This window comes from Silurus aristotelis, assembly GCF_946808225.1.
Source record: "Silurus aristotelis genome assembly, chromosome: 27".
NCBI classification, from domain to species: domain Eukaryota; kingdom Metazoa; phylum Chordata; class Actinopteri; order Siluriformes; family Siluridae; genus Silurus; species Silurus aristotelis.
The window spans coordinates 2598813-2626367 of NC_139600.1; the positions used below are offsets into that span (position 1 = coordinate 2598813).

A 27555-nucleotide genomic window follows, 5' to 3' on the forward strand; every position below is an offset into this window, starting at 1 on the left:
GAATAGTTATGCACGCTCAAGTTTTCTGTTTTTTTGTCTTATTTCTTGTTTGTTTCACAATAAAAAATATTTTGCATCTTCAAAGTGGTAGGCATGTTGTGTAAATCAAATGATACAAACCCCCAAAAAATCCATTTTAATTCCAGGTTGTAGGACAACAAAATAGGAAAAACGCCAAGGGGGGGTCAAAACTTTTGCAAGGCACTGTAGTTCTGCAATTAGACATAAAATTCAATTTTATTTCGGTTTAAGTTTTTCTTTGATTTTTTTTTTCCAGGTGTGTACAGCTCTCTGGATCCAATCCTTTCAACTACGCTTTAGACCATCACACAAGATCTGCCAACTACCTTCCAGCAAGCAAGGCTCATTCCCATCTTGAAGAAACCTGCTCTGGATCCATCAGAGATTAAAACTACAGACTGGTATCACGTCTCTCCTTTCTTTTCTAAAACTGTGGACTGTTTTTTTAACCAACTGTCTGTCTATCTCTTACAGAACAACCTCAATGATCCCGAAAATTCATAAATTAGCCGCTTCGTTGTTTAAGCCGCGGGGTTTAAAACGTGGGATAAAAGTAGCGGCTTATAGTCCGAAAAATACGGTAATCAGTGTTATTCACTTCACAGCTCATAATGTTTTGGATGGATTGATGGATTTTTTTCTTTTTTGACTGTTAACCTTGATCCATTAACCCATATTTATTTCAGCAGCACTGATTTTATTAACGCACAATTAATAAGTGTTTCTGTTATTATTTAAAAATGAGGTGAAATAAAAAACTTCAATGTAGCACACATTTATTCACAACATCTTTTCTTTACTCAGAAATAAAAGAAAATAAAACCCAGCCGAGTCTCAAATCGAGCACCAAAATCCACTACGATTCAAAACTTCCGCCGATTAACAGCGACCGTGTGGAAACAGAGTAAAAGTTTCATATCCTGATAGTTTACTTAATTTAAAACAATTACTGTACAACATTTACACAAATATTGTTTTCATGCTCTGTGTATCTGGAGTATAGTTTCACTGATAAACATACAGTGGTACATACACATGTTGATTAGTGTATTAAAAAGAAGAAACATTTTAAAGTTAAGGTACATTTACAACAGAAATAAATTCATTTGCGATTGATTACAAGTTTAGTAATGACTATGCAATTAATCATGATTAAATATTTTAATTGATTGGCAACGTGTGTGTGTGTGTGTGTGTGTGCGCGTGTGTGTATGCAGACCCACAGTCCTGGATCTGTTCCCTGGTCGAGGAGAGAACGTGGTGTGTGACGGCTCGGTGGTGTCTGATTCCAGCGTGCTTCCTTCAGCGCTTCACTGTGTGTAAAAGAGTTTTAGCTTCTCATCAGGAGAACGAGAATCGCAAGCAGGATGTGAAGATCTCACCTTCTGGAGCGCTGCACATCTTACATTCACACCTGTCCAGCCGTCACGTGTCTGTAAACTAATCCAAACTGTAACGTGTTCATTGTCACCGTTTATGTCCAGGGTAATGATGTTTTTATCAGCATGTGATTCTGTGATTCAGGTGAAACTTTGGTCTGCTGTGTGTCTGCTGTTTACTTCAGATCAGAGACGTGTGTCTGGGGTCCAAACTACACGCCATGATTTCATATGTGGATCAAAAAGCAGTCATGAGAAACTTCACTGCACTTCACTGGTGTGGCCTTTTAAATGTGTATTTTCTCACCTGTTCACTTACACTGCTGTTCCGCTCCTCTGCACCAGGGGGCGTGTGTCCTTCAGAGTCAGACCCTAAACACTGTCTCACTACTGGACACTTACAGAACCAGCAGAAGAGGAGATCATCACCCAGAGCATCTCTCTCTGGACATTACTAACAGATCAAACGTTCCAACAATGACGTGGAAGCGACCTTTAGCCACGCGCGCTCATTTTCATCCCCTTCAAGAGCTCATCTGATCAACTTCCCTTGAAAAAGTGATCACAGTGTAATGATCTACTGGTTTAGTGATTCCTCGTGAGGGGTGTTAGTGAGGGAATGTCGGTGAGGACGTGTTTAATAACAGAACTGATAGATGATGACTTGGTCACGTGTTAGGACACTAAACAATGACTCTGTTAGTGAGCGTGTGTTCCGATTAACATACAGCTGAAATATATAATAAACTAATCTGTTTTTAAGACAAAGTGACACCAGTGCTGAATCTCCTGAGCATTAAACATTTAGACACATGAACAAACCTTTAGTGTCTCAAGTTTTCAACAGGATACACACTTTTTAGACCACCACAAACCACACACACTAACACTGCTGAGGTGCAGGTGGAAGTCTGGAATGGGTGAAATCTCTGATGTCACAATGATTGACAAAAGATTTGGGTGTTTAAAGAAATGCCTGAGTTTATTTTAGAAGATAAACACGGCACAGAGAGGAGGTGCTTCACGCAGGACTCAGTGGCTCAGTGGTAAGAGCCGTACCTCTAGTGTGAGAGGTTCTCGGTTTGAATCCGACCAAGTCTCTGCTCTCTCTCTCTCTCGCTCTCTCTCTGAGTAAAAGGTAAGTAAGTAAATGGGAGTAAGTGGTACAAGAGTAGATGGGTGGAGGAGGAGTAGATGATAGGTTGGGGGACAGAAGGGACAGTAGATGGAAGAGGCAGAAGCCGGTGGGTGAATGAGGGAGAGTAGGTAGTGGGGGGGTCAGGAAGAAGAACAGACGGCAGGAGTAAGTAGGTGGTGGAAGATTAGATGAGAAAAGAAGAAGACAGGACTAGGTGGTTGGGCTGGCTGGCAGACCAGGGAGGAGGAAAGGTAGAAGACAGGACAGAGTGGGTGGGCTGGCTGGCCAGTGAGGAGGAGGAGAGGTAGAAGACAAGAAAGAGTGGGTGGGCTGGCTGGCCAGTGAGGAGGAGGAGAGGTAGAAGACAAGAAAGAGTGGGTGGCCTGGCTGGCTAGTGAGGAGGAGGAGAGGTAGAAGACAAGAAAGAGTGGGTGGGCTGGCTGGCCAGTGAGGAGGAGGAGAGGTAGAAGACCAGGCAGAGTGGGTGGGCTGGCTGGCCAGTGAGGAGGAGGAGAGGTAGAAGACCAGGCAGAGTGGGTGGGCTGGCTGGCCAGTGAGGAGGAGGAGAGGTAGAAGACCAGACAGAGTGGGTGGGCTGGCTGGCCAGTGAGGAGGAGGAGGAGAGGTAGAAGACCGGACAGAGTGGATGGGTAGGCTGGCTGGCCAGTGAGGAGGAGGAGGAGAGGTAGAAGACCGGACAGAGTGGATGGGTAGGCTGGCTGGCCAGTGAGGAGGAGGAGGAGAGGTAGAAGACCGGACAGAGTGGGTGGGCTGGCTGGCCAGTGTGGAGGAGGAGGGGTAGAAGACAGGACAGAGTGGGTGGGCTGGCTGGCCAGTGAGGAGGAGGAGAGGTAGAAGACAAGAAAGAGTGGGTGGCCTGGCTGGCTAGTGAGGAGGAGGAGAGGTAGAAGACAAGAAAGAGTGGGTGGGCTGGCTGGCCAGTGAGGAGGAGGAGAGGTAGAAGACCAGGCAGAGTGGGTGGGCTGGCTGGCCAGTGAGGAGGAGGAGAGGTAGAAGACCAGGCAGAGTGGGTGGGCTGGCTGGCCAGTGAGGAGGAGGAGAGGTAGAAGACCAGACAGAGTGGGTGGGCTGGCTGGCCAGTGAGGAGGAGGAGGAGAGGTAGAAGACCGGACAGAGTGGATGGGTAGGCTGGCTGGCCAGTGAGGAGGAGGAGGAGAGGTAGAAGACCGGACAGAGTGGATGGGTAGGCTGGCTGGCCAGTGAGGAGGAGGAGGAGAGGTAGAAGACCGGACAGAGTGGGTGGGCTGGCTGGCCAGTGTGGAGGAGGAGGGGTAGAAGACAGGACAGAGTGGGTGGGCTGGCTGGCCAGTGAGGAGGAGGAGAGGTAGAAGACAAGAAAGAGTGGGTGGCCTGGCTGGCTAGTGAGGAGGAGGAGAGGTAGAAGACAAGAAAGAGTGGGTGGGCTGGCTGGCCAGTGAGGAGGAGGAGAGGTAGAAGACCAGGCAGAGTGGGTGGGCTGGCTGGCCAGTGAGGAGGAGGAGAGGTAGAAGACCAGGCAGAGTGGGTGGGCTGGCTGGCCAGTGAGGAGGAGGAGAGGTAGAAGACCAGACAGAGTGGATGGGCTGGCTGGCCAGTGTGGAGGAGGAGGGGTAGAAGACAGGACAGAGTGGATGGGTGGGCTGGCTGGCCAGTGAGGAGGAGGAGGGGTAGAAGACAGGACAGAGTGGATGGGTGGGCTGGCTGGCCAGTGTGGTGGAGTAGGAGTAGAAGACAAGGCTGGCTGGCTGGCTGGCTGGCGAAAGGTGAGATGATGGAGACTGAAAGGACAAGGGGGGGTCCCTGGTCCACCCTTTCTTCTACTTCAAAAAGGCTGGTGTCTCCTTCTACTCTCCAGCCCATCCATCTACCTCCAGTCTTCCCACCCACCTACTCCTGTCTGCTTCCTCACCAGCCAACCCACTCTGTCCGGTCTTCGTCTCCTACTCCTCACTGGCCTGCCCGCCCACCCGCCCCACTCTGTCCCACTCTGTCCCACTCTGTCCCACTCTGTCCCCTACTCCACTCTAGCCAGCCGGCCCACCCACCTTGTCCTGTCTTCTTCTTCTTCTCCTCCTCCCTGGCTGGCCAACCCACCCACCCACCTTGTCCTGTCTTCTTCTTCTTCTTCTCCTCCTCCCTGGCTGGCCAACCCACCCACCCACCTTGTCCTGTCTTCTTCTTCTTCTCCTCCTCCCTGGCTGGCCAACCCACCCACCCACCTTGTCCTGTCTTCTTCTTCTTCTCCTCCTCCCTGGCTGGCCAACCCACCCACCCACCTTGTCCTGTCTTCTTCTTCTTCTCCTCCTCCCTGGCTGGCCAACCCACCCACCCACCTTGTCCTGTCTTCTTCTTCTTCTTCTTCTCCTCCTCCCTGGCTGGCCAACCCACCCACCCACCTTGTCCTGTCTTCTTCTTCTTCTTCTTCTCCTCCTCCCTGGCTGGCCAACCCACCCACCCACCTTGTCCTGTCTTCTTCTTCTTCTTCTTCTCCTCCTCCCTGGCTGGCCGGCCCACCCACCTTGTCCTGTCTTCTTCTTCTTCTTCTTCTCCTCCTCCCTGGCTGGCCGGCCCACCCACCTTGTCCTGTCTTCTTCTTCTTCTTCTTCTCCTCCTCCCTGGCTGGCCGGCCCACCCACCTTGTCCTGTCTTCTTCTTCTCCTCCTCCCTGGCTGGCCGGCCCACCCACCTTGTCCTGTCTTCTTCTTCTTCTTCTTCTCCTCCTCCCTGGCTGGCCGGCCCACCCACCTTGTCCTGTCTTCTTCTTCTTCTTCTTCTCCTCCTCCCTGGCTGGCCGGCCCACCCACCTTGTCCTGTCTTCTTCTTCTTCTTCTTCTCCTCCTCCCTGGCTGGCCGGCCCACCCACCTTGTCCTGTCTTCTACTTATTCTCCTCCTCCCTGGCTGGCTGGCCAACCCACCTTGTCCTGTCTTCTACTTATTCTCCTCCTCCCTGGCTGGCTGGCCAACCCACCCACCCACCTTGTCCTGTCTTCTACTTATTCTCCTCCTCCCTGGCTGGCTGGCCAACCCACCCACCCACCTTGTCCTGTCTTCTACTTATTCTCCTCCTCCCTGGCTGGCTGGCCAACCCACCCACCCACCTTGTCCTGTCTTCTACTTATTCTCCTCCTCCCTGGCTGGCTGGCCAACCCAACCACCCACCTTGTCCTGTCTTCTACTTATTCTCCTCCTCCCTGGCTGGCTGGCCAACCCACCTTGTCCTGTCTTCTTATTCTCCTCCTCCCTGGCTGGCTGGCCAACCCACCTTGTCCTGTCTTCTTATTCTCCTCCTCCCTGGCTGGCTGGCCAACCCAACCACCCACCCACCCACCTTGTCCTGTCTTCTTATTCTCCTCCTCCCTGGCTGGCTGGCCAACCCAACCACCCACCCACCCACCTTGTCCTGTCTTCTTATTCTCCTCCTCCCTGGCTGGCTGGCCAACCCAACCACCCACCCACCTTGTCCTGTCTTCTTATTCTCCTCCTCCCTGGCTGGCTGGCCAACCCAACCACCCACCTTGTCCTGTCTTCTTATTCTCCTCCTCCCTGGCTGGCTGGCCAACCCAACCACCCACCTTGTCCTGTCTTCTTATTCTCCTCCTCCCTGGCTGGCCAACCCAACCACCCACCTTGTCCTGTCTTCTTATTCTCCTCCTCCCTGGCTGGCCAACCCAACCACCCACCTTGTCCTGTCTTCTTATTCTCCTCCTCCCTGGCTGGCCAACCCAACCACCCACCTTGTCCTGTCTTCTTATTCTCCTCCTCCCTGGCTGGCCAACCCTACCACCCACCTTGTCCTGTCCTCTTCCTCTCTCATCTAATCTTCCACCACCTACTTACTGCTGCCCCTTCCATCTACTCTCCCTCCTGTCCCACCTATCAGCTACTCCTCCTCCACCCATCTACCATATACTCTAGTACCACTTACTCCCATTAACTTACTTACCTTTTACGCAGAGAGAGAGTGACAGCACAGAGAGAGAGAGAGAGGGCAGAGACTTGGTCGGATTCAAACCGAGAACCTCTCACACTAGAGGCACGGCTCTTACCACTGAGCCACTGAGTCCTGCGTGAAGACCTGCTCTCTGGGCCGTGTTTATCTTCTAAAATAAACTTTTTTAATAAACTTTTTTTTCTTTAAACACCCAAATCTTTTGTCAATCATTGTGACATCAGAGACTCCACCCATTCCAGACTTCCACCTGCACATCAGCAGTGTTAGTGTGTGTGGTTTGTGGTGGTCTAAAAAGTGTGTATCCTGTTGAAAACTTAAGACACTGAAGGTTTGTTTATGTGTCTAAATGTTTAATGCTCAGGAGATTCAGCACTGGTGTCACTTTGTCTTAAACACAGATTAGTTTATTATATATTTCAGCTGTATGTTAATCAGAACACACGCTCACTAACAGAGTCATTGTTTAGTGTCCTAACACGTGACCAAGTCATCATCTATCAGTTCTGTTATTAAACACGTCCTCACCGACATTCCCTCACTAACACCCCTCACGAAGGAATCACTAAATCAGTAGATCATTACACTGTGATCACTTTTTCAAGGGAAGTTGATCAGATGAGCTCTTGAAGGGGATGAAAATGAGCGCGCGTGGCTGAAGGTCACTTCCACGTCATTGTTGGTACGTTTGATCTGTTAGTAATGTCCAGAGAGAGATGCTCTGGGTGATGATCTCCTCTTCTGCTGGTTCTGCAAGTGTGCAGTAGTGAGACAGTGTTTAGGGTCTGACTTTAAGGGACACACGCCCCCTAGTGCAGAGGAGTGGAACAGCAGTGGACGTGAATAGGTGAGAAAACACAGATTTAAAAGGCCGCACCAGACCTGTTTATATTTATATATAATATCATATATAAACATACATTGAAGTGTGAATTCTTCTGAAACAAATCGGATGAATTTGGGAGATCAGGCTGAAGTTCTGTTACACAAGAAATTTTGATTTTTGATTGTAAAAAGAATCTGAACTGCTGAATCTCAGTAAAGTGCAGTGAAGTTTCTCATGACTGCTTTTTGATCCACACGTGAAATCATGGCGTGTAGTTTGGACCCCAGACACACATCTCTGATCTGAAGTAAACAGCAGACACACAGCAGACCAAAGTTTCACCTGAATCACAGAATCACATGCTGATAAAAACATCAGTAGAACCCTGGACATAAACGGTGACAGTGAACACGTTACAGTTTGGATTAGTTTACAGACATGTGACGGCTGGACAAGTGTGAATGTAAGATGTTCAGCGCTCCAGAAGGTGAGATCTTCACATCCTGCTTCTGCTTCACATTCTCCTGATGAGAAGCCGAGACTCTTTTACACACAGTGAAGCGCTGAAGGAAGCACGCTGGAATCAGACACCACCGAGCCGTCACACACCACGTTCTCTCCTCGACCAGAGAACAGATCCAGAACTGTGGGTCTGCATACACACACAGTTTACAAGAACACTTGTTTATAGTTCTCTCTTTCACACATTGTATTGTATAACATACTGTAGGTTTATTGGTCAACGGTATTTTGTGCCTTGTGGAGGTTCTACACTGTCTTTTGTGTTGCACTTTAACGATGTGACGAGTACTGAATCGACTCTATGTGGTTGAAATGACAATAAAAGCTTCTTGTTTTGACACACAGTATCTCAGGAACGTGAGCACAGGGTTCACCTCACATTTCAGCAACTATTTTATTATTGTCCCTTTGAACATATATCAAATATATTCACCTTTATTTTCTAGATTAGTCAATATGCAGCTTGTACAGCGGTACAGATTTACTGTCCTCTGAAAATAAGTAATTATCGTCTAAATAACTGGCAACAATAGTGAGTACATCCCAAGAGAACATGTCGAAACTGTGTATAAATTGTGTATTTTGTGTGAGCACTATCATTATCCAGCACTGCCCTCACTTTTGTGGGCATGGACTTCACCAGAGCTGCATGTTTCCCTCAATGAACCGCAGCTCCACAGTACCAACAGCACTTATGCAGCCCCAGACCATGATGCCGCCGCCACCACCACCACCATGCTTGACTGTAGGCAAGACACAATTTTCTTGGTTCTCCTCACCAGGGCATCACCACACATGCTTGGACACCATCTAGGCCAAACAAGTTTATCTTCGTCTCATCAGACCACAGGACATGGTTCCAGTAATTCATGATCTTGGACAGGTCAGCAAACTGTTTGCAGACTTTGTGAGCAGCTTCAGAAGACGCCTCCTCCTCGGACGACAGCCAGTAAACCAACTTGTTGCAGTGTGCGGCGTACGATCTCAGCACGCAGACCATCAGCTTCTGCAACGTAAATCAATGCTGCAGCACTCGTGCTTCTGTTCTTCTGTACAGCACGAGGACGCAACTTATTTAATGAACCCTTGTGAGGTCTGAGTGCAACCCATCTTAGAAAACCTCTGTATGACCCTAAACACTGTACTTTAACTCAGTTTCAGGATGTTACTGATCTTATAGACAAGACCATCATAGAGAAAAACAACAATTCTAATTCTCAAATCCTCAGAGTCTTTACCATGAGGTACCATGTTGAACATCCAGTGGTCAGTTTGAGAGAATTGAACCCAAAGCACCAGATTTTAACTACTCTAATACAAGACACACACATTTGTATGATTCTGTCATGCAGCCAAAAACATGAACATGATGAAGAGGACGTGTGGCTTTGCACAAATACATGACATACAGCGGTTATTACTGAGGGTGTACTTACTTTTGCTGCCAGTTATTTTCTTTTGAAAGATACTGTATATATATTAACTTCAGATAGATAGATAGATAGATAGATCTACAATACCACCATCCTCAATACCAACACACTACCAACAAATACAACTAACACCCACAAAGCTAACCAGTTCTACCAACACTCAATACCAACATTTACTAACATACTACAACCACACAAACACTAACAATACCACCAACATCTACACCAACAAAAGTACTACCAACATTTACAACTAACATAATACAACCACACAAACACCTACAATCTACACCAACATCCTCAATACCAACACAAATACTACCAATACCCATAATACAAACACAAATACTACCAACTCCCACACAACAAAAATATAACAAACAAATACTAAATACACCTCTACTACCAACACAAAACACTACCAACTACCAAGGGCTGCTGCTATCGATTATTTTAGTAATCGAGTATTCCATTGATTAATCAAGCAATCATAAGTACTTTTTCTTTATTAAAGAGCAATAATACATACAACAATAAGACCGGTTTCTTAAAATGAACAAGTAATTCATTGTTCTATTCGTTTAATTAACACCCACATTACCAATTACTACCAACAAAAACAAACACCCTTAATACCAACACCTACACTACCAAGACAAATATCACCAACACACTACGAAACAAAATTCTACCGACAAATTACTAACACCCACTCAACCAACATCACCATTAACACAAATACTACCAACAACCACACTAGCAACACAAATACTACCAAGACATATCACCAACACACACATTAACAAAAAAATCTACCAACACAAATACTGCTAAACCCACACTACCAAAAAAAAATACCACAAATAAAAATACATCCATCACAAATGCTACCAATACCCACAGGAGCAAATTAAAAACTAGCAACACAAATACTATTATTACCTACACTACATTACATTACAAAATCAAATACTACAAACACCCACAATACCAAAACAATTACAAGCAACAAATAAAACACCAACAGTACCAAACCAAAAATACTACATACCACCCTACCAACATTTGCATATACAAGTGTGGCATTTAGCAGACGTACAAAACTGCATTAAGTTGAGCAATGAATAAATCTGTCGAGATTTTTTTTTTTCCTTGTAAAAGAAAGCAAACCGGGTGGTGTTAGTTTGAGTGTTTCAGGAAGTGGTAGGTCTTTACCCGTCGCTTGAAGATAACCAGGGACTCCACTGATCGGACATCTAGGGGAAGTTCATTCCACCACCTCAGTGCCAGAACAGAGAAGAGCCTTGAAGTATATTTACCATTTCCCCCTGAGAGAAGGTGGTACCATCCAAACAGTGCAAGAGTGATGAGGTCTCTGGTCCATTTGTAGCTTTGAAGGCAAGCATCAGTGTTTTGAAATGAATTCGTGCAACTACCGTAAGCCAGCGGAGGAGCGCAGCAGCGGGGTGGCGTGGACAGGCTGAAAAGTTGCGCAGCGGCGTTTTGGATCATTTGCAGTGGATAAGCAGCCTGTGGGGACAGAAATGGTGAAATCCTCCTGATGATGTAAAGAAGGAACCGACAAGAACAAGTCACATTTGCAACATATGAGGAAAAGGACAGTTGATTGTCCATAGTGACTCCAAGGTCGTCGAGTGGTGGCTAAAAGGGAAAAGCAGAGAGTTATGAAGAATTATTCTGAGATCCTGAGCTGGAAATGAATCACCTGGAATGACCAGGTTTTGCTGGGGTTGGGGTTTAGTCGATGAGCACTCATCCACAAAGATGTGTCTGCCGGGCATGCCGAGATCTGATCCGAAGCGGCGATATCCGAAGGGGGGGAAGGAGAAGATAAGTTGAGTGTCATCAGCTAAACAGTGGTAAGAAAACCCATGTAAGGATACGACTTCAAGAGAGTGAATATAGAGGGGAAAAAAGGAGAGGACCAAGTACTGGGCCTTATGGGACACCAGTGGAGTCTGCGTCTGGCAGATGTGGACACCCTCCTTGTTACCTGGTATGAATGACCTTCCAGGTAGGAAAAAAAACATTCCCATGCTGCTCCGTGGATACCGAGGCTCCTGAGGGCAGAAAGTGTCGCATGCTGCTGAAAGGTCGAGGAGGACGAGTACAGATGACAGCCTGGTTGATCGAGCAGCATGTAGTTTCTCAGAGACAGCTAGTCTCTGTGGAATGTGCCGCTTCAAAGCCAGACTGTTTGGGATCACGAAGCTGGTTTCTTTGAGAGATAGACAATCAGTTGGTCAAACACAGTGTTCTGGAGTTTTAGAATGAGTAGTGATACCGGTCTGTAGTTGTTGATGTCTATGCAGTTTTCTTTAAAATGGGAATAACCCTCTCTTGCTTAAAGGTAGTTGGCACATGGCCAGACGCTAAGGACCTGTTGATGAACGTGGGGATGAAAGGCAGGAGGTCTTGCGAGACGATCTGGAGCGTAGTTAAAGGGATTGGATCCAGCGGGCAGGTGATGAGATTGCAAGAATAGATGATCTGCAGTATCTTTTTTTTTTGCAGATGTTAAGAAATTTGACAATGTAGAAGTAAAGAATTCCTCTCTGTGAAGTAATGGCATAGTCGGGGAGGAAGTGAAGGTTTGGCAGATTTCCTCAATCTTTTAATCGTAGAAGGAGGCAAAGTCTTCAGCAGTCAGGGAGCATGAAGCAGGTGAAGCAGGTGGGTTGAGTAGTGAAGAGATGTAAAGCTTACAAGAATCTTATGCAGAGGTCTCGATCTTTTCCTTATAGAAAGGCCAACACCCACACTACCAACACAAATACTACCAACACAAAAACTACACACCTACACTACCAACACAAATACAAGCAATACCTACACTACCAGCCACAATACCAACACAAACATCACCTATAGAAATATAACCAAAACCTGCACTACCAACATCTACACTATCAAAACAAATACTACCAACAGCCAAGTTACCAATACAAATACTACCAACACCTACACAACTAACAAAAAAACTACAAACAACCACTCGAGCAACAAACACTACTATCCAAAATTCTATTAACACAAATACTACCAACAGAATTACTACCAACACCCACATTATTAAAACCATCACCACTAACAAATACTTCCAACACCCACAAAACCAACAGAAATACCAACAAAATACTACAAAAAAAACATACGCTACAAACACCCACACTACCAAAAGTAGTGTGGTAGTATATGGGATAGTATTTGGTTTACTAGTGTAGGTGTTTGTAGTATTTGTGTTAGTATTGTGGGTGTTGGGAGTACTTGTGTTTGTAGTGTTGGGGATAGTATTCGTGTACGGTAGAAGGTGTTTGCCTGTATTTGTTTTGATATTGTATTTGATTGTATTTGTGCTGGTAGTGTGAGTGAGTAGATTGTGGATTTTGGGGGTGTTTGTAGTATTTGTGTTTGCATTGATAGTGTTGGGAATAGTATTTGTCAAGTCAAGTTTATTTCTATAGCGCTTTTCACAATAGAAAAGCAGATTTAACAGAATTAATTATTTGTGTTGGTAGTGTAGGTAGTGTTGGTGTTGGTAATACGTGTTGAAAGTGTTGGTAGTGTGGGTGTGTGTGGGTGTGGGGGGGGGGTAGACAGGATTAGAAATGAGTTTATTAGAGGGACAGCGCATGAAGGACGTTTTGGAGACGAGGTGAGGGAGGTGAGATTTAGATGGTTTGGACATGTGCAGAGGAGGGACATGGGGTATATCAGTAGGAGAATGCTGAGAATGGAGCCACCAGGAAGGAGGAAAAGAGGAAGACCAAGGAGGAGGTTTATGGATGTGGTGAGGGAAGACATGCAGGTAGTTGGTTTGAAAGAAGCAGATGTAGAAGACAGGGGGGTATGGAGACGGATGATGCGCTGTGGCGCCCTCTAATGGGAGAAGCCAAAAGGAGAAGCAGCTCGGTATAATGAGGATAATGTAACAATGTAGTAAAAAATTGTAAAAAGCTTACAATAAAAAATAAATATCTTTTAAAATTTAATATTGTAAAAAACCTAAATAATTAAAGAAAATGTACTTGTAAAAAAACACACTTTGAATTGGAAATGAACTGTTACCTGTGTGATACTGCTACTATAATTTCTGAGGTAAAATTACCCGGATCACAGGGTGACACTAAACTACACAGATTATATAATATAATCGCATTAATAACGTGTAGTGAAAGTAAAAAATGTATCAGCAGGTAAAAGATTAACGTTCTTTACCTCAGACGCTGAAGTTTCCTCAGAGCGCACAGGGGTCTCAGGGTAGCAGGGGGATACGGCGTGTGAGTGCGCATGCGCGTCAAATGGGCGAGGAAGAGGGGGGGTTGATTTAAAATGTATATAAATTAATATATAAATTATGAAATATACATTAATATAAAATATATATATATATATAAAATCAATTCAAAAGTGTATTCTGCTTTAGCACCTAAGAGCTCAAGAAGATGTGACAATTAAACAATGAATTAATTTATTAACTTGGGTAATTAATCAATTACAATATTTAATCTTAATTGCACATTTGTATCTGACCTTAAAGTAATACTTTTTAAGTTTTTAATACTCTAGTCAACATAGACATGGATTTCTGGATGCTTTATGCAAATGTATGTTTATTATTAGTGAAACCGAACCGAGCATGAAGACAAAATATTCTTGTAAATGTTTTTAATAATTATGGTGTTTTAAATGACGTAAATCATCAGGAAAACAAATGGAACTTTATCATAATTTTTATTATGGATTTAGATATTAATATCTATTGATACCATAATAATTATAATAATTATTATTACTGGTAAGTCATATATTTCACGTGATAATACAGATACATCAAACTGTCAATTGATTGCAACATTTATTTTTTTATCTTATTTTATTATTTAATTAACAATAACAAACCAATTCACATCGAATAAGAAGATTATCTGATTATGTAATCGTTATGAAAGTTATGATGTACGGTTTCTCCGGTCTCACCTCATTAAGCGTCCGTGTGGAAACATAGCAAAGGTTTCGTTTGTTGTCCTGATGATTGACGTCATTTAAAACGTTTTGTCTTCAATCAATATTTGTCCATGTTGATTAGAGTATAAAAAAGATTGGAGGTATTAATTTAAGGTACATTTAAAACAGATACAAATGGGCGATTAAGTTACGATTAATCGTGAGTTACCTCGCGACAATCGTGCGATTAATCGCGATTAAAGATTTTAATTGATTGACGGCCCTAATATTAATATGATTGACGACCAGTTTGCCAGCGTGACACTAAAACAGGTAGTAATAATGGCTACTTAGTCAGTATTTTAACTGTTACCCAAGTATTTTAAAACATCTACCACTTAAGTGAAGGATGTGTGTACTTTTGAGAGAGATGTAGGGAGAGAGAAAGAGAGAGAGAGAGAGAGAGAGAGAGATGGAGGGAGAGAGAGAGAGAGAGAGAGAGAGAGAGAGAGAGAGTTGGAGGTAGAGAGAGAGAGAGAGAGAGAGAGAAAAAGACAGATGGAGTGAGTGAGAAAAAGAGAGAGAGAGAAAGAGAGAGAGCGAGAGAGAGAGAGAGAGAGAGAGAGAGAGAGAGAGAGAGAGTGGAGGTTCTGCTGTGGAAAAAAAAAAACAGAAAAAAAGATTGATATTTATCACTGTCTGATTTAACCTCACAAATACTCTGATCGATTGCTAATGAGTCGAACGAAATGCAGCAATTCAACAACAATAGGTAGATGTTTTACTAGATTTTGGAATCGAAAGTAAAAAGCGCATAAAATACATGTTGCATACGAACATGGAAACCACAGACTACACTACCCACAATGCCACATGACATGTCCTGATCTCTACATATCATCTGTATATACACTGTGTGTAGCAGTCTAAGACTGCTGCCCAATCCTCACAGCACCGTCCCTTACGGTCCCTCCTGCAGGTGGTGAGCCCACGGGAAGGCGGCCCCACATCACTCCGACGTCACGGACCTTGATATTTCCCTCGTAAGGGACCACCTGAATATTATACTAAGTATATGTTTGCTAGTATCTATCTATCTATCTATCTATCTATCTATCTATCTATCTATCTGTCTGTCTGTCTGTCTGTCTGTCTGTCTGTCTGTCTGTCTGTCTGTCTGTCTGTCTGTCTGTCTGTCTGTCTGTCTGGGCAGTGGTAGCTCAGCAGTTAAGGCTCTTGGTTACTAATCAGAAGATGGGGTGTTCAAGCCCCCGGTATCATCCAGCTGTCACTCTTTGGGCCCTTAAGCAAGGCCCTTAACCCTCCATGGGCACTGTATTATTGTTTATCCTGTGCTGTGACCGCAGCTTCCTATGACATGTGACAAGTAAAGGCTTTTCTATCTATCTGCTCTGTTTTCAGTGTTTGTTCCTGCTCTCTTGATGCTCCAAGCCTCGTTTTTTGATTGCTCTTTTTGATAACAAATTGGTTTCCTGCTCTCTGATCTGTTTGTTCATTACTTGAACTTTGCAGAGTGTCTTAATGTATCAAAGATTCCATTTTACAAACCTGCGTTGGGATGAAATGGTATGTACTGACTCCGGGGTCATCTAGCAGGCTTCCGATGACGTCGGCATTTTCAGGCTCACAACCCGCCTCTGTAGCTCTGGAATAAATAGCCGTTTTTCATTCCTTGATGGCTGACGGAGGAGAAGAAATCGATTTGGTCGCACTTACAAGGACATTTACAAGACGGACTTTTCTAGAAAACTTGGAGGTCGTGAGCATTTCTGTTTATACTTTTTCTTTCCTGCACAAAAACACACAATTTACCTTAATTTTAAATCCCCAGGAAAACCATAATGCATGGAAAAAATGCACACATTCTGAGGTCATTATCGATGCCTCTGTTAGAGATGATGTATGTGGGAGGTGCAGTTGTGGCTACAGTGAAAGGAGACGTGTTAAATGATATCAACGTGTATTTCGGTGATAAACCAACATCTTCAGTACAGAGAGTTTATGCTTCGCGATTTCTTAGTAATAGAAAAATGACAAGCCATAAATTTTTTTAAACATTGTGTCGACATCTTTAAATGTAACTATATATAAAACATTTGACTATAAGACGAAGGAAAACAGTTGAGATTGAGAAAAAAAATGCACTACGTATAATTTGTGATATGAACTGAATATTTTTCTTTTTTTATTTCAGAACATTGTGGCAGTACTTTTCTTGGACGACTGAAAAACAAATCCAGCATCATTTCTTTTTTGTTGTTGTTTGTTTAGACCATATTTGATTAGTACAAATCAAAGAACACTATGGGAATGTGGTTTGAGGTGAATAAAGGTACAGAAGGCTGTATTTTGGGACGTTTTCTGAAATCAGCTTTGTATTGTGGAAACGTGTGTAATAAAGCAGACAACGCTTCTCGTTTTCTTACATGAAATGCGTATTTAGGCAAAAGTCAGGTCTGAATGGCAGCAGTAGTCCTACACCCACACACACATATGAACACACTCTTTTTGTCCTTGTGCTTCACATTTCTCATCCACTTTGTAGATGATTGTGTTTGAATCGAATCTGGATGCAGGTTTTAAAAAAGAGGAAAACCAGCAGATGATTGAGATTCAAGCAAAACACAACAAAAAACAGGAGCACTTGTATTTCCTTGATTCAAGGAAAAAAAAAAAAGAAAAAAAAAAGACTGATGTAAAGCTCTTCGTAAAAAAGTTCAGAGCTTCTGTATGAGGAAGCGGTGAAGACACGTGTATATATACAGGAGGAGCTTCCAGACACGGTATCAGAACATCATGCAGTACCGCAGTGAAGAAAGAGGGAATGTAGTGTGTTCAGGAGCGTAGCCGTCGTCTTCGTGATACATCTTCAACCCCCACGAGCTCCACGAAGCGAAGAGCGTGCAGCTCGGACATCTGTTCTCCCCCTTCGTCCCCTCCCCCCACTTCCTGCACCCGGACTCTTGCCCCTTTTTCCCGGCTCGGGAAAACAATCACCCTTTAGGAGATATGCTGCTCTCCGGATCTGCTTTTAGTTTTCCTGCGTTCGCGTGATGTTTCCACATCTGCGGGAAACAAAAAGTAGGCGAATGTTACGTTATTAAAACACCACGGAAATGGGTGGAACTGTACAGACTAAACATCGCCAGGAAGAAATACTGCACACCAACTTTGTTTTACGGATGAACCTAATATTTCCCGGAAATTATTTTTTTCATCGATCAAATTAAAAAATTTAACCTTCAAAAAGACGCTACATAGAGTTTTACATGATCTTAATCTGCATACTGCTCCATGATTGGCTGCTTTTATCCTTTTAACTTTAAATATATATTACACTTACATAGAAAAAGATATGGTATGTGCTGTTTTTTTTCGGATCCCATTCCACATTTAGTGGCCCTTATAATAAGCTCCACTCTTCTGGGAAGATGTTTCACTAGATTTTGTGGAGATTTGTATAAGAGTCATTCAGCCACATAGGTAGTTAGTAAAGTCATGTACTGTTGTAGGTGTGGTGAGGAAGGAAGTCTGAGGTGCAGTCGGTGTGAAAAACATATCACAAAGGTGTTCAATAGGGTTGGAGTTCTATAGCAGATCTTCCACATCTTCCAACCCATGTGTGTTGCTTGATGCTATAACAGGTTTGGATCTTCAAGGTCAAGTGAAAGGTAGATTTCATGCTACTCCATCCAAAGACGTCCTATACTAACTATGTGTCTCAGATTTTTCAGAACTGTTTGGGGAAGGACCACATATGACTGGAAATGCCAGGCATCGCAAACTTTTGTAACTGTGTGATGTAATATACCAAAATAATAAAAACTTGGAATAATTTCGTATAAATAGCCATTGTATAGAGGGAAGTAACTGTAATTCTGTTGGATCTTTTGAATTAGAGCAACAACAGAAATTCTATAAAGTTCATAAATCTAATTATAATTTTTTAGAAACAGCACATTTTTAGAAGTGGAAGATGGATTTGGATAGACAATTTAGCAGGGATGCAATCACCATGAACAGTTATGATGATTAGCCTCAAAAATGTTGGCACTATAATGACTGGAAATCCCAAGAAAATTCATTTCCTTCCTTTGGAGTCAAGGTTTTTATACCATCTCAGGTATAAGTTTTTCCTCATTACTTTCACGACTGGCTCGTTCATTAGGGAAAAAACATATAAGGATGAAAGATTAAAAAAAATCGTTACGGTTCGCTTGGTTTTCTATTTTTTTTGCATTGAAATGTTGAAAGTCTGGAAGTGTCTCTTAACCTTATAGAACATTCAAAGGATAAAAGGTGCTCTATACTTACTACATGTACATTACTGTGTAGTGAAATTCTTTGTATATCCCAGTGATGTTAGAAAGCTGGGCTCAGAGCACAGGGTGGGCCATGATATAGACCCCCTGGAGCACAGAGGGTTAAGGTCCTTGCTCAAGGGCCCCAAAAGTGGCAGCTTGGCGATACCTGGGCTCGATTCCCTGACTTTCCGATTAGTAACCCAGAGCCTCAACCACCGAGTTACCATTTACATTTGTAAAAATTGGTAGACACCCTTATCCAGAGGGTTGAGGGCCTTGCTCAAGGGCCCAGCAGTGGCAGCTCAGTGATCCTGTGATAAATATATATATAACTTAACCTTACATTGGTTCAAAAGATATCCGTGTGTGCACCGGCAAATCTAAGGACCTTCTGTCTTCAGCGAAATGACTGTGAAGCCACCTGCCTGTGGGTAAACCTCGAGACCGCTCAATTGCACCAAACAAAAAATCAATACATCATTTCCTTCATTTTGGCTGAAGCAGTCAAAATGGGATCACAGGACTGAGGTGGGGGGGAAAAAAAGTGACACAATGACTCGGAAATGATTGCGAGAGACCCGTTTATGCAACACCACGTCCCAGATACCAAGCCCCCCCAAAAAATAACTCCCTCAATTAACAGCCAGGAAAGGTTAGAAGAAATGAATCATGGGTTAGTGCTTTAGATCATCTCGAGAAGACAAGAGAATCATGGGACGTGCTCCACAAGCCTAATTGCTTTATTTAAATATTAAAGTAGATCAGGTCTCAGCTCTTCGTATTTTGGATCTTTTTTTCCCCACGAACAAGCAAATGGAGGCAGAGCTTACATTATAAATTAGCAAAAAAAAAAATAAATGAAATGATACAAAAGAAAAAAAAAAAAACATTTTGTGATACTTATAGAATAATCATGGCAGTATGATTATTGTATATATTAACAAAAAAACACGTGATTGTAAGACATAATTCGCATGCAGACATTCAACAAAGTAAAACAGAGGGATTGTACATAATCAGGACCAAGGACAGAGCCAGAGCGAGGGTGAGAGTGAGGGGGGAGGTGATGAGCCAGCAACAAACACAACAAAGCCAAAAAAAAAACGGATAAAAGAAGCGTTCATGCAGGTGCTCGACCATCACCAGACAGGAAATGAGGTCACGCAGTCGCACGCGTTACACACAGCCGTATTCGTACCACAGCGATTGACTGTCCTCTGAACTCATGGGAGCTGATTGGTCAGGATTGTTTTCGTGGCCCGGTGTGTCTACCTTGCCGTCTTGCAGCTGATTGTGATTGGGTTTGGGTTTGAGGGGCGGGCCGCTGATGTTACTAACGAGAGACGTATTGAGCGAGAGGAAAGCCTGGTTCCTGGTGCTGCTGGAAAACGCCGGCTCGCTAAAGATAGAGTCCAGGAAGACGGAATCTACGGTGAAGGATGGGCCTAAGAACTCCTGCAGAGTGGACAGCTCAGAGTCATCTGCGTGCGGGAGGCGGCCCGCGCAGGGCACGCTGGCCGATTTGGGCAGGTTGGGTTTTAGGTACTCACTGGATGCGGTTTGAGTCTTCGAGGGTGACGGATCGACGGAGACCGGCTCGCGGGCGTCCTTGGCCAGCATATCGTGGACGCTGGAGCGCCGCGTGCTGCCCTCGGCTGTAGAGATGACACTGCTGGCGCGAGGGAGGCCGGCGGAGGACGACGAGGCGTCCAGGCGCTCGCACACGGACGTCGCTTTCGCCTGAGCACTCAGGCCTAATCGCGGCTGACTCGGACCCTTCACCCGAGTGCTCTCCGCCTTGCGCAGACTCGGACGGCCCGCTCTGGGCTCGCTGAGCGTGGCCTTCCCACTGGCGGACCGCAGGATTCCCCGCCCCTTGGGACGCTCCTCCGGCACAGGATCGGACGCTCTGGAAAAGCGTGGGGACTCTGCACTCAGATTGTCTTGGCTGCCAGACTGGAGGAAGCACAGATACACAAGGAATCCTAAATTGTAGCTAAGTTGTAAATAAGATTAAGAAAAAAAAAAACCTTTTAATTTTATTAACAAAAATACATTAAAATGTTGATCATTAATAGATTGTTGGATACCTTGGCAACCTGGATGACAATTCTTATATATAAATATATATATAAATGTATATAATAAGCTTATATATACACTAATTATTTACTCAATGCAGATCTTATTGGTTTTATTTTTAATATTTAGTATACGTCCTGTAAATGATAATTTAGTAAATAAAAATAAGGAACTATATTAACTAAAAACAAAAAGCTTAATTTTTTTTATTGGTCAACTTTCAGCAATTATCGCCGCCATATCTGAAGTGTGAAGCACCTCGTTGGCGTGAGTGCTGCTCCTCCTCCTCTGGTGGTTGTGTTGAGATGATCTCTGAACCGGGCTACTCTCACTGGACCAGACCTCGGCATCCAGGCTGAGGCTGAACTCTCCACTGCTCTCACTGTGTGGTCGACTCGCACTGCCGTTCACTGCACCTGACGCACAACATCACGCAAATCGACACACATGATGACATTGATGTGAAAGAGAAATAGTGATTATAAAAGTAAATAAATAAAATCACATACATGAGCATGTTACGGTGGCCGAGAAGTGCAAAGCACATGAACAAATCCGGAAACAATGACAATTCAGACAAAACGGAAAAGGGAGGTACAGTTGTAAATGGAACACTTACTGATCATTGGACGAGACACCTGTCATTCAAGATATACAGGAAGTTCATTTACACACAAACAAGCTCACAGAACTTCCATGCTGTAAAAAATCTTAGTCTTTCTCACACACACACCTTATTCCTTATATCCCATTATATCGTCACTTTTTGCATCAACATCTCAACAATTTACAGATCAGACATTCACTCACTCTTGAACCAGGTAAAGGTTTTAAAAGTTTTTATAGCATGCATGCTAACTCATTACCTTGGCCTCGAACCGCACTCTGCTCGTCTGAAGAAGTAGGAGTGACGTCCTCGCAGGAGACATTATCTGCAAAAAAAAAAAAAATCTTTCACTGTCGTTCTGGTTTAGACCTTTGCCTAATCGAGGGTTCTTCAGCCAACCAAAAGATGCAGTTAGTGAGGGAGAACTGTAAGTTTGGTTCCAGATACAGGAGGAACAAGAACTAAGAAACTTTCAGGAACTTTACATTTTTAGGTCATTTCTAATCATCTATGTGAATTGGAATATGATGTTTCATTCAGTTAGCCTTTCACTAGGTGGTGCTAATGAGTTGCTTTTCAGTCATTTTTACACATATTCAATTGGGTCGCTTCAGCTTTGATCAGAACCACAGGCTTGTGCTAGAGTAAAGTGAATGCTGATAGATGCTTTGGCCAAATGAAGTAAATGTAAATGAATGAGAGGACTGATTTTCCTGCCACTGCCGCCACTGGTTTGAACATTAGGGTTCAAATGTAAGATGGTAAAATGTATCTTTAGAATCTATACAATTCTTTGAAGCAGCTTTAGTACAATGTTCATGAAAAAGCTTACAAATACCAGTGACTCGAACATTAAAAATCAGACGGATGTCGAAGAAGGGTCGAGTTATGCCAACCCCCTGTTTGTCTTCCGCAAAGTGACATATAATATCCCATTGACATTGCTCCCATTAGAGGTCGCCACAGCGGCGTCAACTTTATTTCTATTGCACTTTTCACAACAGACATTGTTTTAAAGCAGCTTTACAGAATTTTTTTGAGTTAAGGTGCATTAATCCCTGATGAGCAGCCATGCCGACTGTGGCAAGGAAAAACTCCCATAGATGTTATGAGGAAGAAACCTTGACTCAAAAGGGGAACCTCATTCTCATTTGAGTGACATCAAGAGTGTGACAATAAATCTTCGAACAATACAGAACACTGTTTATATGTAGAATAGTCCTCTATATCGCACTGTCCTGTTTCAACCCAAACACCTGCATGTCTTCCCTCACCACATCCACTGCGTTCCTCATCTTTTCCATTTGACTTTCTTTAACCAATATGTCCCTCTTCTACACACGACCAAACCATCTCTCTCACCTCGTCTCAAAACCATACAACATAGGAGGTCTGAATTGCATTCTTGCAGATACCCTTCTGTCCCAGCGATTCACACAGGGATTTAAACTCACCCACCTTCAGCACCTTGACTCCTTGTGACACCAATCATTACTTCTAATAATAAAGTAATAATAAAGTTCAACTAGAGAGCAAGCTACTCTATATAAATAGCCTAACACGCTAGCTATGACTTCTAGTAACGTTACAGAGTGTAAATCGTGTGTGTACATTCCATCATAACAGCATGATAAACTGATCTGAGACAATCCAAAGTGTTGGAAATTCCCAAGACCTAAAGAAGCCCTCCAACAACAGTACGCCTTAGACAACCCGAGACAACACAACCAACACTACACATGAGGATGAAGAATGAAGAGGGCCTCCAGCTCTACCTTTGTTCTTGAGCTTGTGCTTGGTGCTGAGGGTGGTGTAATCGATGGCCGTGGTGGAGTACGCGAGCTCCTTCATTCGCTGGCTCCCGCCTGCACACACGGGGTCCTCAGGGGCCTCCAGGTGATCTGTACTGCCACTCCATTGACCAGCACCGGACAGCGCCATAGTCTGCAGGAGATCGTTCATGGCTGAGAAGGAAATCGAAGCGTTATCAGAGCGTGCCGTAAGGAACCAGGATCTTCTCTGCTTGGATAAGTGCACCTAAACAGATGACATGCTCAGAGCAAACAAAGTGGATGAATAGATGAAAAGAAAACAACTGAAAGTGAAAACGTCATTCAGACGTGTAGGTCGTCTCTGCATGCAGTAGCATGAAATTTTCTCTTCACATGCAATAGCAGACCCAAACCTGTTCCAGCTTAATGAAGATATTCTTTACATGGATTGGAGTGGAAGATCTACTAAAGAGCTCCAAAACGACTGGGCACCTTTTGGGATGAATTTTCCACACACCCCAGGCTTCCTCACTACATCAGGACCTGGCTTTACAAACACCCTAGTAGTTGAATGAATCTCCACAAATCCACACAAAATCTAGTTGAAGAGCTTCCCAGAAGAGTGGAGCTTAATTATAAGAATACATTTGGAATGGGATGTTCAAGAATAAGCACATCCACAAACATTTGGCCATAATATTGATTAAAAATGATTCCATAATCTTTTTTTACATTTCTGATTTTGTAACAAGACTTGGTTGATGCACTGTAAAAACACCAGCATGTCTGGTATACTGTGTGAGGAAGACCAAAGGGGGTGCGTGGGTGTGTGTGAGAGAGAGAGAGAGAGAGAGAGAGAGAGAGAGCGAGAGAGAGAGAGAGAGAGAGAGAGAGAGAGAGAGAGAGAGAGAGAGAGAGAGAGAGAGAGAGAAATAAAAAGATAGATAAAGAGCGGGAGAGAGAAACTTGACTTTTAGGTCTCTTTTTTGCTAAAAGTTAAAAATAATGCTTATGCATTAATGTAAAGAGAGAGAAGAATATAGAACGAGAGATTGAGAAAAAGCAACAGACAGATAAAGAGAAAGATAGCGAGAAAGAGCGACAGATACATGAAATACATGAAAATATAGATGTAAAATATACTCAGGAGGTTGTGATGAAGCAAATGGAGAGAAACTAAAGTCTAAAACGTAGACAGGGACGGCGAGAGAGACGGCAAAAGGGGACGGTGGAAGGGGGAACGATGGACGGGGAACGGCGGAGGGACGGCGATAGAGACGGCAGGAGAGAGAGAGAGAGAGAGAGAAGGCTGTGATCTCACGACTCTTACACATGGAACGCCGATAAATGGCCTTCACTTTGTCTTTGTCCTTGGACCTGTTCCTCATAAAGGGCAGCCTTTTTAGTGCTGAGTCAGCGAGGGAACGATGGAGGTGGAGAAATGAGGGAGAGAACACAGTGATGTTAACATATACACACACCAGACGCACACTAAACACGCATTTCCATCACATTCGCATATGTGAAATGTACAAATCCCATTGAGACAACAGAGGTGAGTTTTCTAGAGTTTTGCTGCAGCACAACAACACAAACACAAACACACACAGATGAATATTAAAGGGTGCAATTCAGTGGGCAATTGGGCTTTAATAGTGATTGCTTTTAAGGGCGTTAATGACCTTTGGGTCGCATTGCACCGTTTAATAAAACAAACGCACGTGGAGGATGATGACCCCCCTGAGAAGATGAGGCTTCTGCTAAAACCTCAGTTAAAGGCATACCATTGGAGGAACCTTGCACATTGCTGTGCTGTGCTCTCCTCCCTTTCAGCACCCAAGAAGGGAAAGAGAGAGGGGGAAAAAAACAAACAAGGCAAATCAAGTGAAAGCAAAAGTAAGCGCCAACCATCGCACAAGCAAACGAACCGTCACGAGCGTCAACACGCATCAAAATCCTTCTTAGAAATGCTCTGAGAGGGAACGAGGAAATGGTCTGAAAATGTAAAAACATGAGCCCACCTACATATTAAGATGGAGCTTTTCGCATCGGTGCGTCGGCATAAAGGTTAACGATGTGATGCATCGATTGAAAAAAACGTTCATGTTCTCATCGGTAAAAAGCGATTTATTTCTATATCATTATTAGTAGATGCGCTCTCCTTTTTCAATTCAGAAAGTGACCAAGAATTTGTGACCAGTATTTTACACGTTTTACTCGCTAAACTGTTTCTCGAACGCGTTCTGAGGCGTGTCCTAAAAGTCACGTAGAATACAGATTAACATGGCAGAGGTAGAGCTGCACCTTCTGTTATTTATATATATATATATTCATATTCATTCATTCATTTTCTCCCGCTTATCCGTAATTCGGGTCGGGGGGGGCAGCAGTCTAAGCAGCCCTTCGGCTGCTGCCCAATCCTCACAGCACCGTCCCTTGCGGTCCCTCCTGCAGGTGGTGAGCCCACGGGAAGGCGGCCCCACGTCACTCCGACGTCACGGACCTTTATATTTCCCTTGTAAGGGACCCCCGGAGCATAGAGGGTTAAGGGCCTTGCTCAAGGGCCCAAGAGTGGCAGCTTGGCGATACCGGGGCTTGAACCCCAGACTTTCCGATCGGCAACCCAGCGCCTTAACCGCTGGAGCCACCACTTCCCTATATATATATATATATTTTTTTTTTTTTGTTTTGTTTTTTTTTTTTGTTTTTTTTTTTATCTTAAAGGCCACGCACTTAAGAGGGCACTCAAGTAAATTGGTGATTTGCTGCTTGTCTGAACCAAAGAAATAAAAGCGAACTATCCGTATCATATTGAATTGCAGAGCATTGAATCGAATCAAAATCGCATCGCATCAATTTAATACATCGAGATGCAAATCACATTGGCCTCATTTATGGAGATGCACATCACTAGTGTATACATAGGATAAGATGTTGGACTTCTGCTCAGAAGGTTGAGAGTTCAAATCCCAGCACAAACCACTGCTGGGCCCTTGAGCAAGGCCCTTAACCCTTAACTGCTCAGTTGTGTGAATAAGATAACTGTAAGTTGCTTTGAATGAGGAACTTTGCCAAATACATGTAGTGTAAGGAATTTTTGCAGGAGTGAAAATATATTCAAATGTGATCCAGAGCGTGTTGCCAAAAAACCTGAAGGAACGTTCGATCCTGATTCAAGATTTAAAAATGCAAGCTCCGACTCACTTCCGCTCCTCTTTTGACACAGAGGGTCGTCGAGTGACCCTGAGCCCATGGATGAGCTGTCCTGACTGTCCTGAGGAGCCACCAGGAAGCCGTCGCTTGACTCGGAGCGGCAGGGCGTGAGCGTCAGGGAGCGCATTCGCTCGCGGCTCTTCGGCTTGATCAGCTTCTTCATCTTCAGAGTGATCCAGTTTCCCCTTCTGAGGCGAAAAAAGTGCAGAGATCCTCGATCTCATCGATTCTCGACACAAATGATCAGAACCAACTTTCAGAAATAGGGATGAATACGTACCTCCTGGGGGGTGAGGGGTCGTAGAATTTGTACTGATCCATGATCTTTTCCTCTAACTTCTCCTTTTGTCTCCTCAGCTCGTTTAGTTTGTCTCTAAAAAAAAGAGAAAAGCCGAGTTCACTATTCACGTCTTGCACTGCAAATACATAATTGTGTTCATAAAACATGTGAAATGATTTAGGAGACATTTATTTAACATCTATCGAAGGAGTCTCTGGTGTCAGGACATGGGAGTTTGCCGTTTCTAGGAAAAATGGCATTTGGCAACTTAAAAGGGAACAATTCCAGGTAAAATAATTTAATTAAACAATTATATCTCTTGAATATCTCTTGAGTAGCTCTAAACAGTGATGACCCACATGTACTGTCTCTGCTCGACGTGGAAGAGGTCTTTGCTCTCCATGGTCTGCTCCAACAAGGTTCGGTTCTGCAGCATCAGGGTCTGGATCTGGTCCAGCAAGTGCCGGTTTTCCTCCTCCAGATTCCCTTTCAGCTGGCTCAGCAACTACACACAGAGCAAAGAAGGCTTTGGGTAAGCAAAAAAGGACACGGTGGGGCAAAGATAAGTGTTTTTCAAATGAAAGATCCAGACAAAGCCCAAACACTGTTTAAAACATTTTTTATTTTAGAACTTTTAAAAATCATATCAACCATGTTACAGAAACAGCTTCTTCCACCTTAGAAATATTGCTAAGCTAAGAAACGTGTTCTATACATCTGATGCAGAGAAGCTCGTCCATGCGCTCATGACCTCCAGAATAGACTACTGTAATGCGTTACTAGGTGGATGTCTTGCTTCATTAATAAACAAGCTTCAGTTAGTTCAAAATGCAGCAGCAAGAGTTCTTACAAGGTGGAGAAAATATCACCATATAACCCCAATCTTCTCAATCGTCCCTGCACTGGCTTCCTGTTAAGTTTCAAATCGAATACAAACTACTGCTTCTTACTTATAAAACACTAAATGGTTTATCTCCATGTATCTCTCCAGTCTTCCAACACGCTACAATCCGTCACGCTCCCTGAGATCTCAAAACTC

At 43.8% G+C, this 27555-nt stretch overlaps 2 protein-coding genes and 1 long non-coding RNA gene across 9 annotated transcripts in view; 1 reads left to right on the forward strand and 2 right to left on the reverse strand.

The window, feature by feature from the left end:
• Positions 1 to 27555, forward strand: part of fhdc1 (FH2 domain containing 1) — a 106059-nt gene that overhangs the window by 35579 nt on the left and 42925 nt on the right. The gene's annotated exons all lie outside the window — the stretch shown is intronic.
• LOC310721129 lies at positions 7347 to 13596 on the reverse strand. 2 transcript variants are annotated; one of them, XR_014531944.1, is made up of 3 exons: positions 13509 to 13590; positions 13359 to 13421; positions 7347 to 7966 (listed from the first exon to the last, which is right to left on the reverse strand). It is a non-coding gene; the product is annotated as an uncharacterized lncRNA (long non-coding RNA). The 2 variants fall into 2 exon arrangements; XR_014531943.1 differs by lacking the exon at positions 13359 to 13421 and having other exon boundaries at positions 13509 to 13596.
• The window catches only part of ccdc88ab (coiled-coil domain containing 88Ab), a 59834-nt gene continuing 48483 nt past the window's right edge, over positions 16205 to 27555 (reverse strand). For 2 of the 6 annotated variants that reach the window (XM_083532275.1, XM_083532274.1), the window contains 9 exons: positions 26876 to 27021; positions 26517 to 26609; positions 26228 to 26424; positions 24808 to 24849; positions 24354 to 24431; positions 23027 to 23215; positions 21511 to 21576; positions 20903 to 21060; positions 19285 to 20518 (listed from right to left, as the gene is read on the reverse strand). In XM_083532275.1, coding sequence (XP_083388401.1) covers positions 19739 to 20518; positions 20903 to 21060; positions 21511 to 21576; positions 23027 to 23215; positions 24354 to 24431; positions 24808 to 24849; positions 26228 to 26424; positions 26517 to 26609; positions 26876 to 27021 — 1749 coding nt within the window. In that variant the 3' untranslated portion in view covers positions 19285 to 19738. Of the gene's footprint in view, positions 17324 to 19284; positions 20519 to 20902; positions 21061 to 21510; positions 21577 to 23026; positions 23216 to 24353; positions 24432 to 24807; positions 24850 to 26227; positions 26425 to 26516; positions 26610 to 26875; positions 27022 to 27555 lie in introns of those variants that run through there. The other 4 variants (XM_083532278.1, XM_083532279.1, XM_083532276.1 and 1 more) reach the window with 4 other exon arrangements.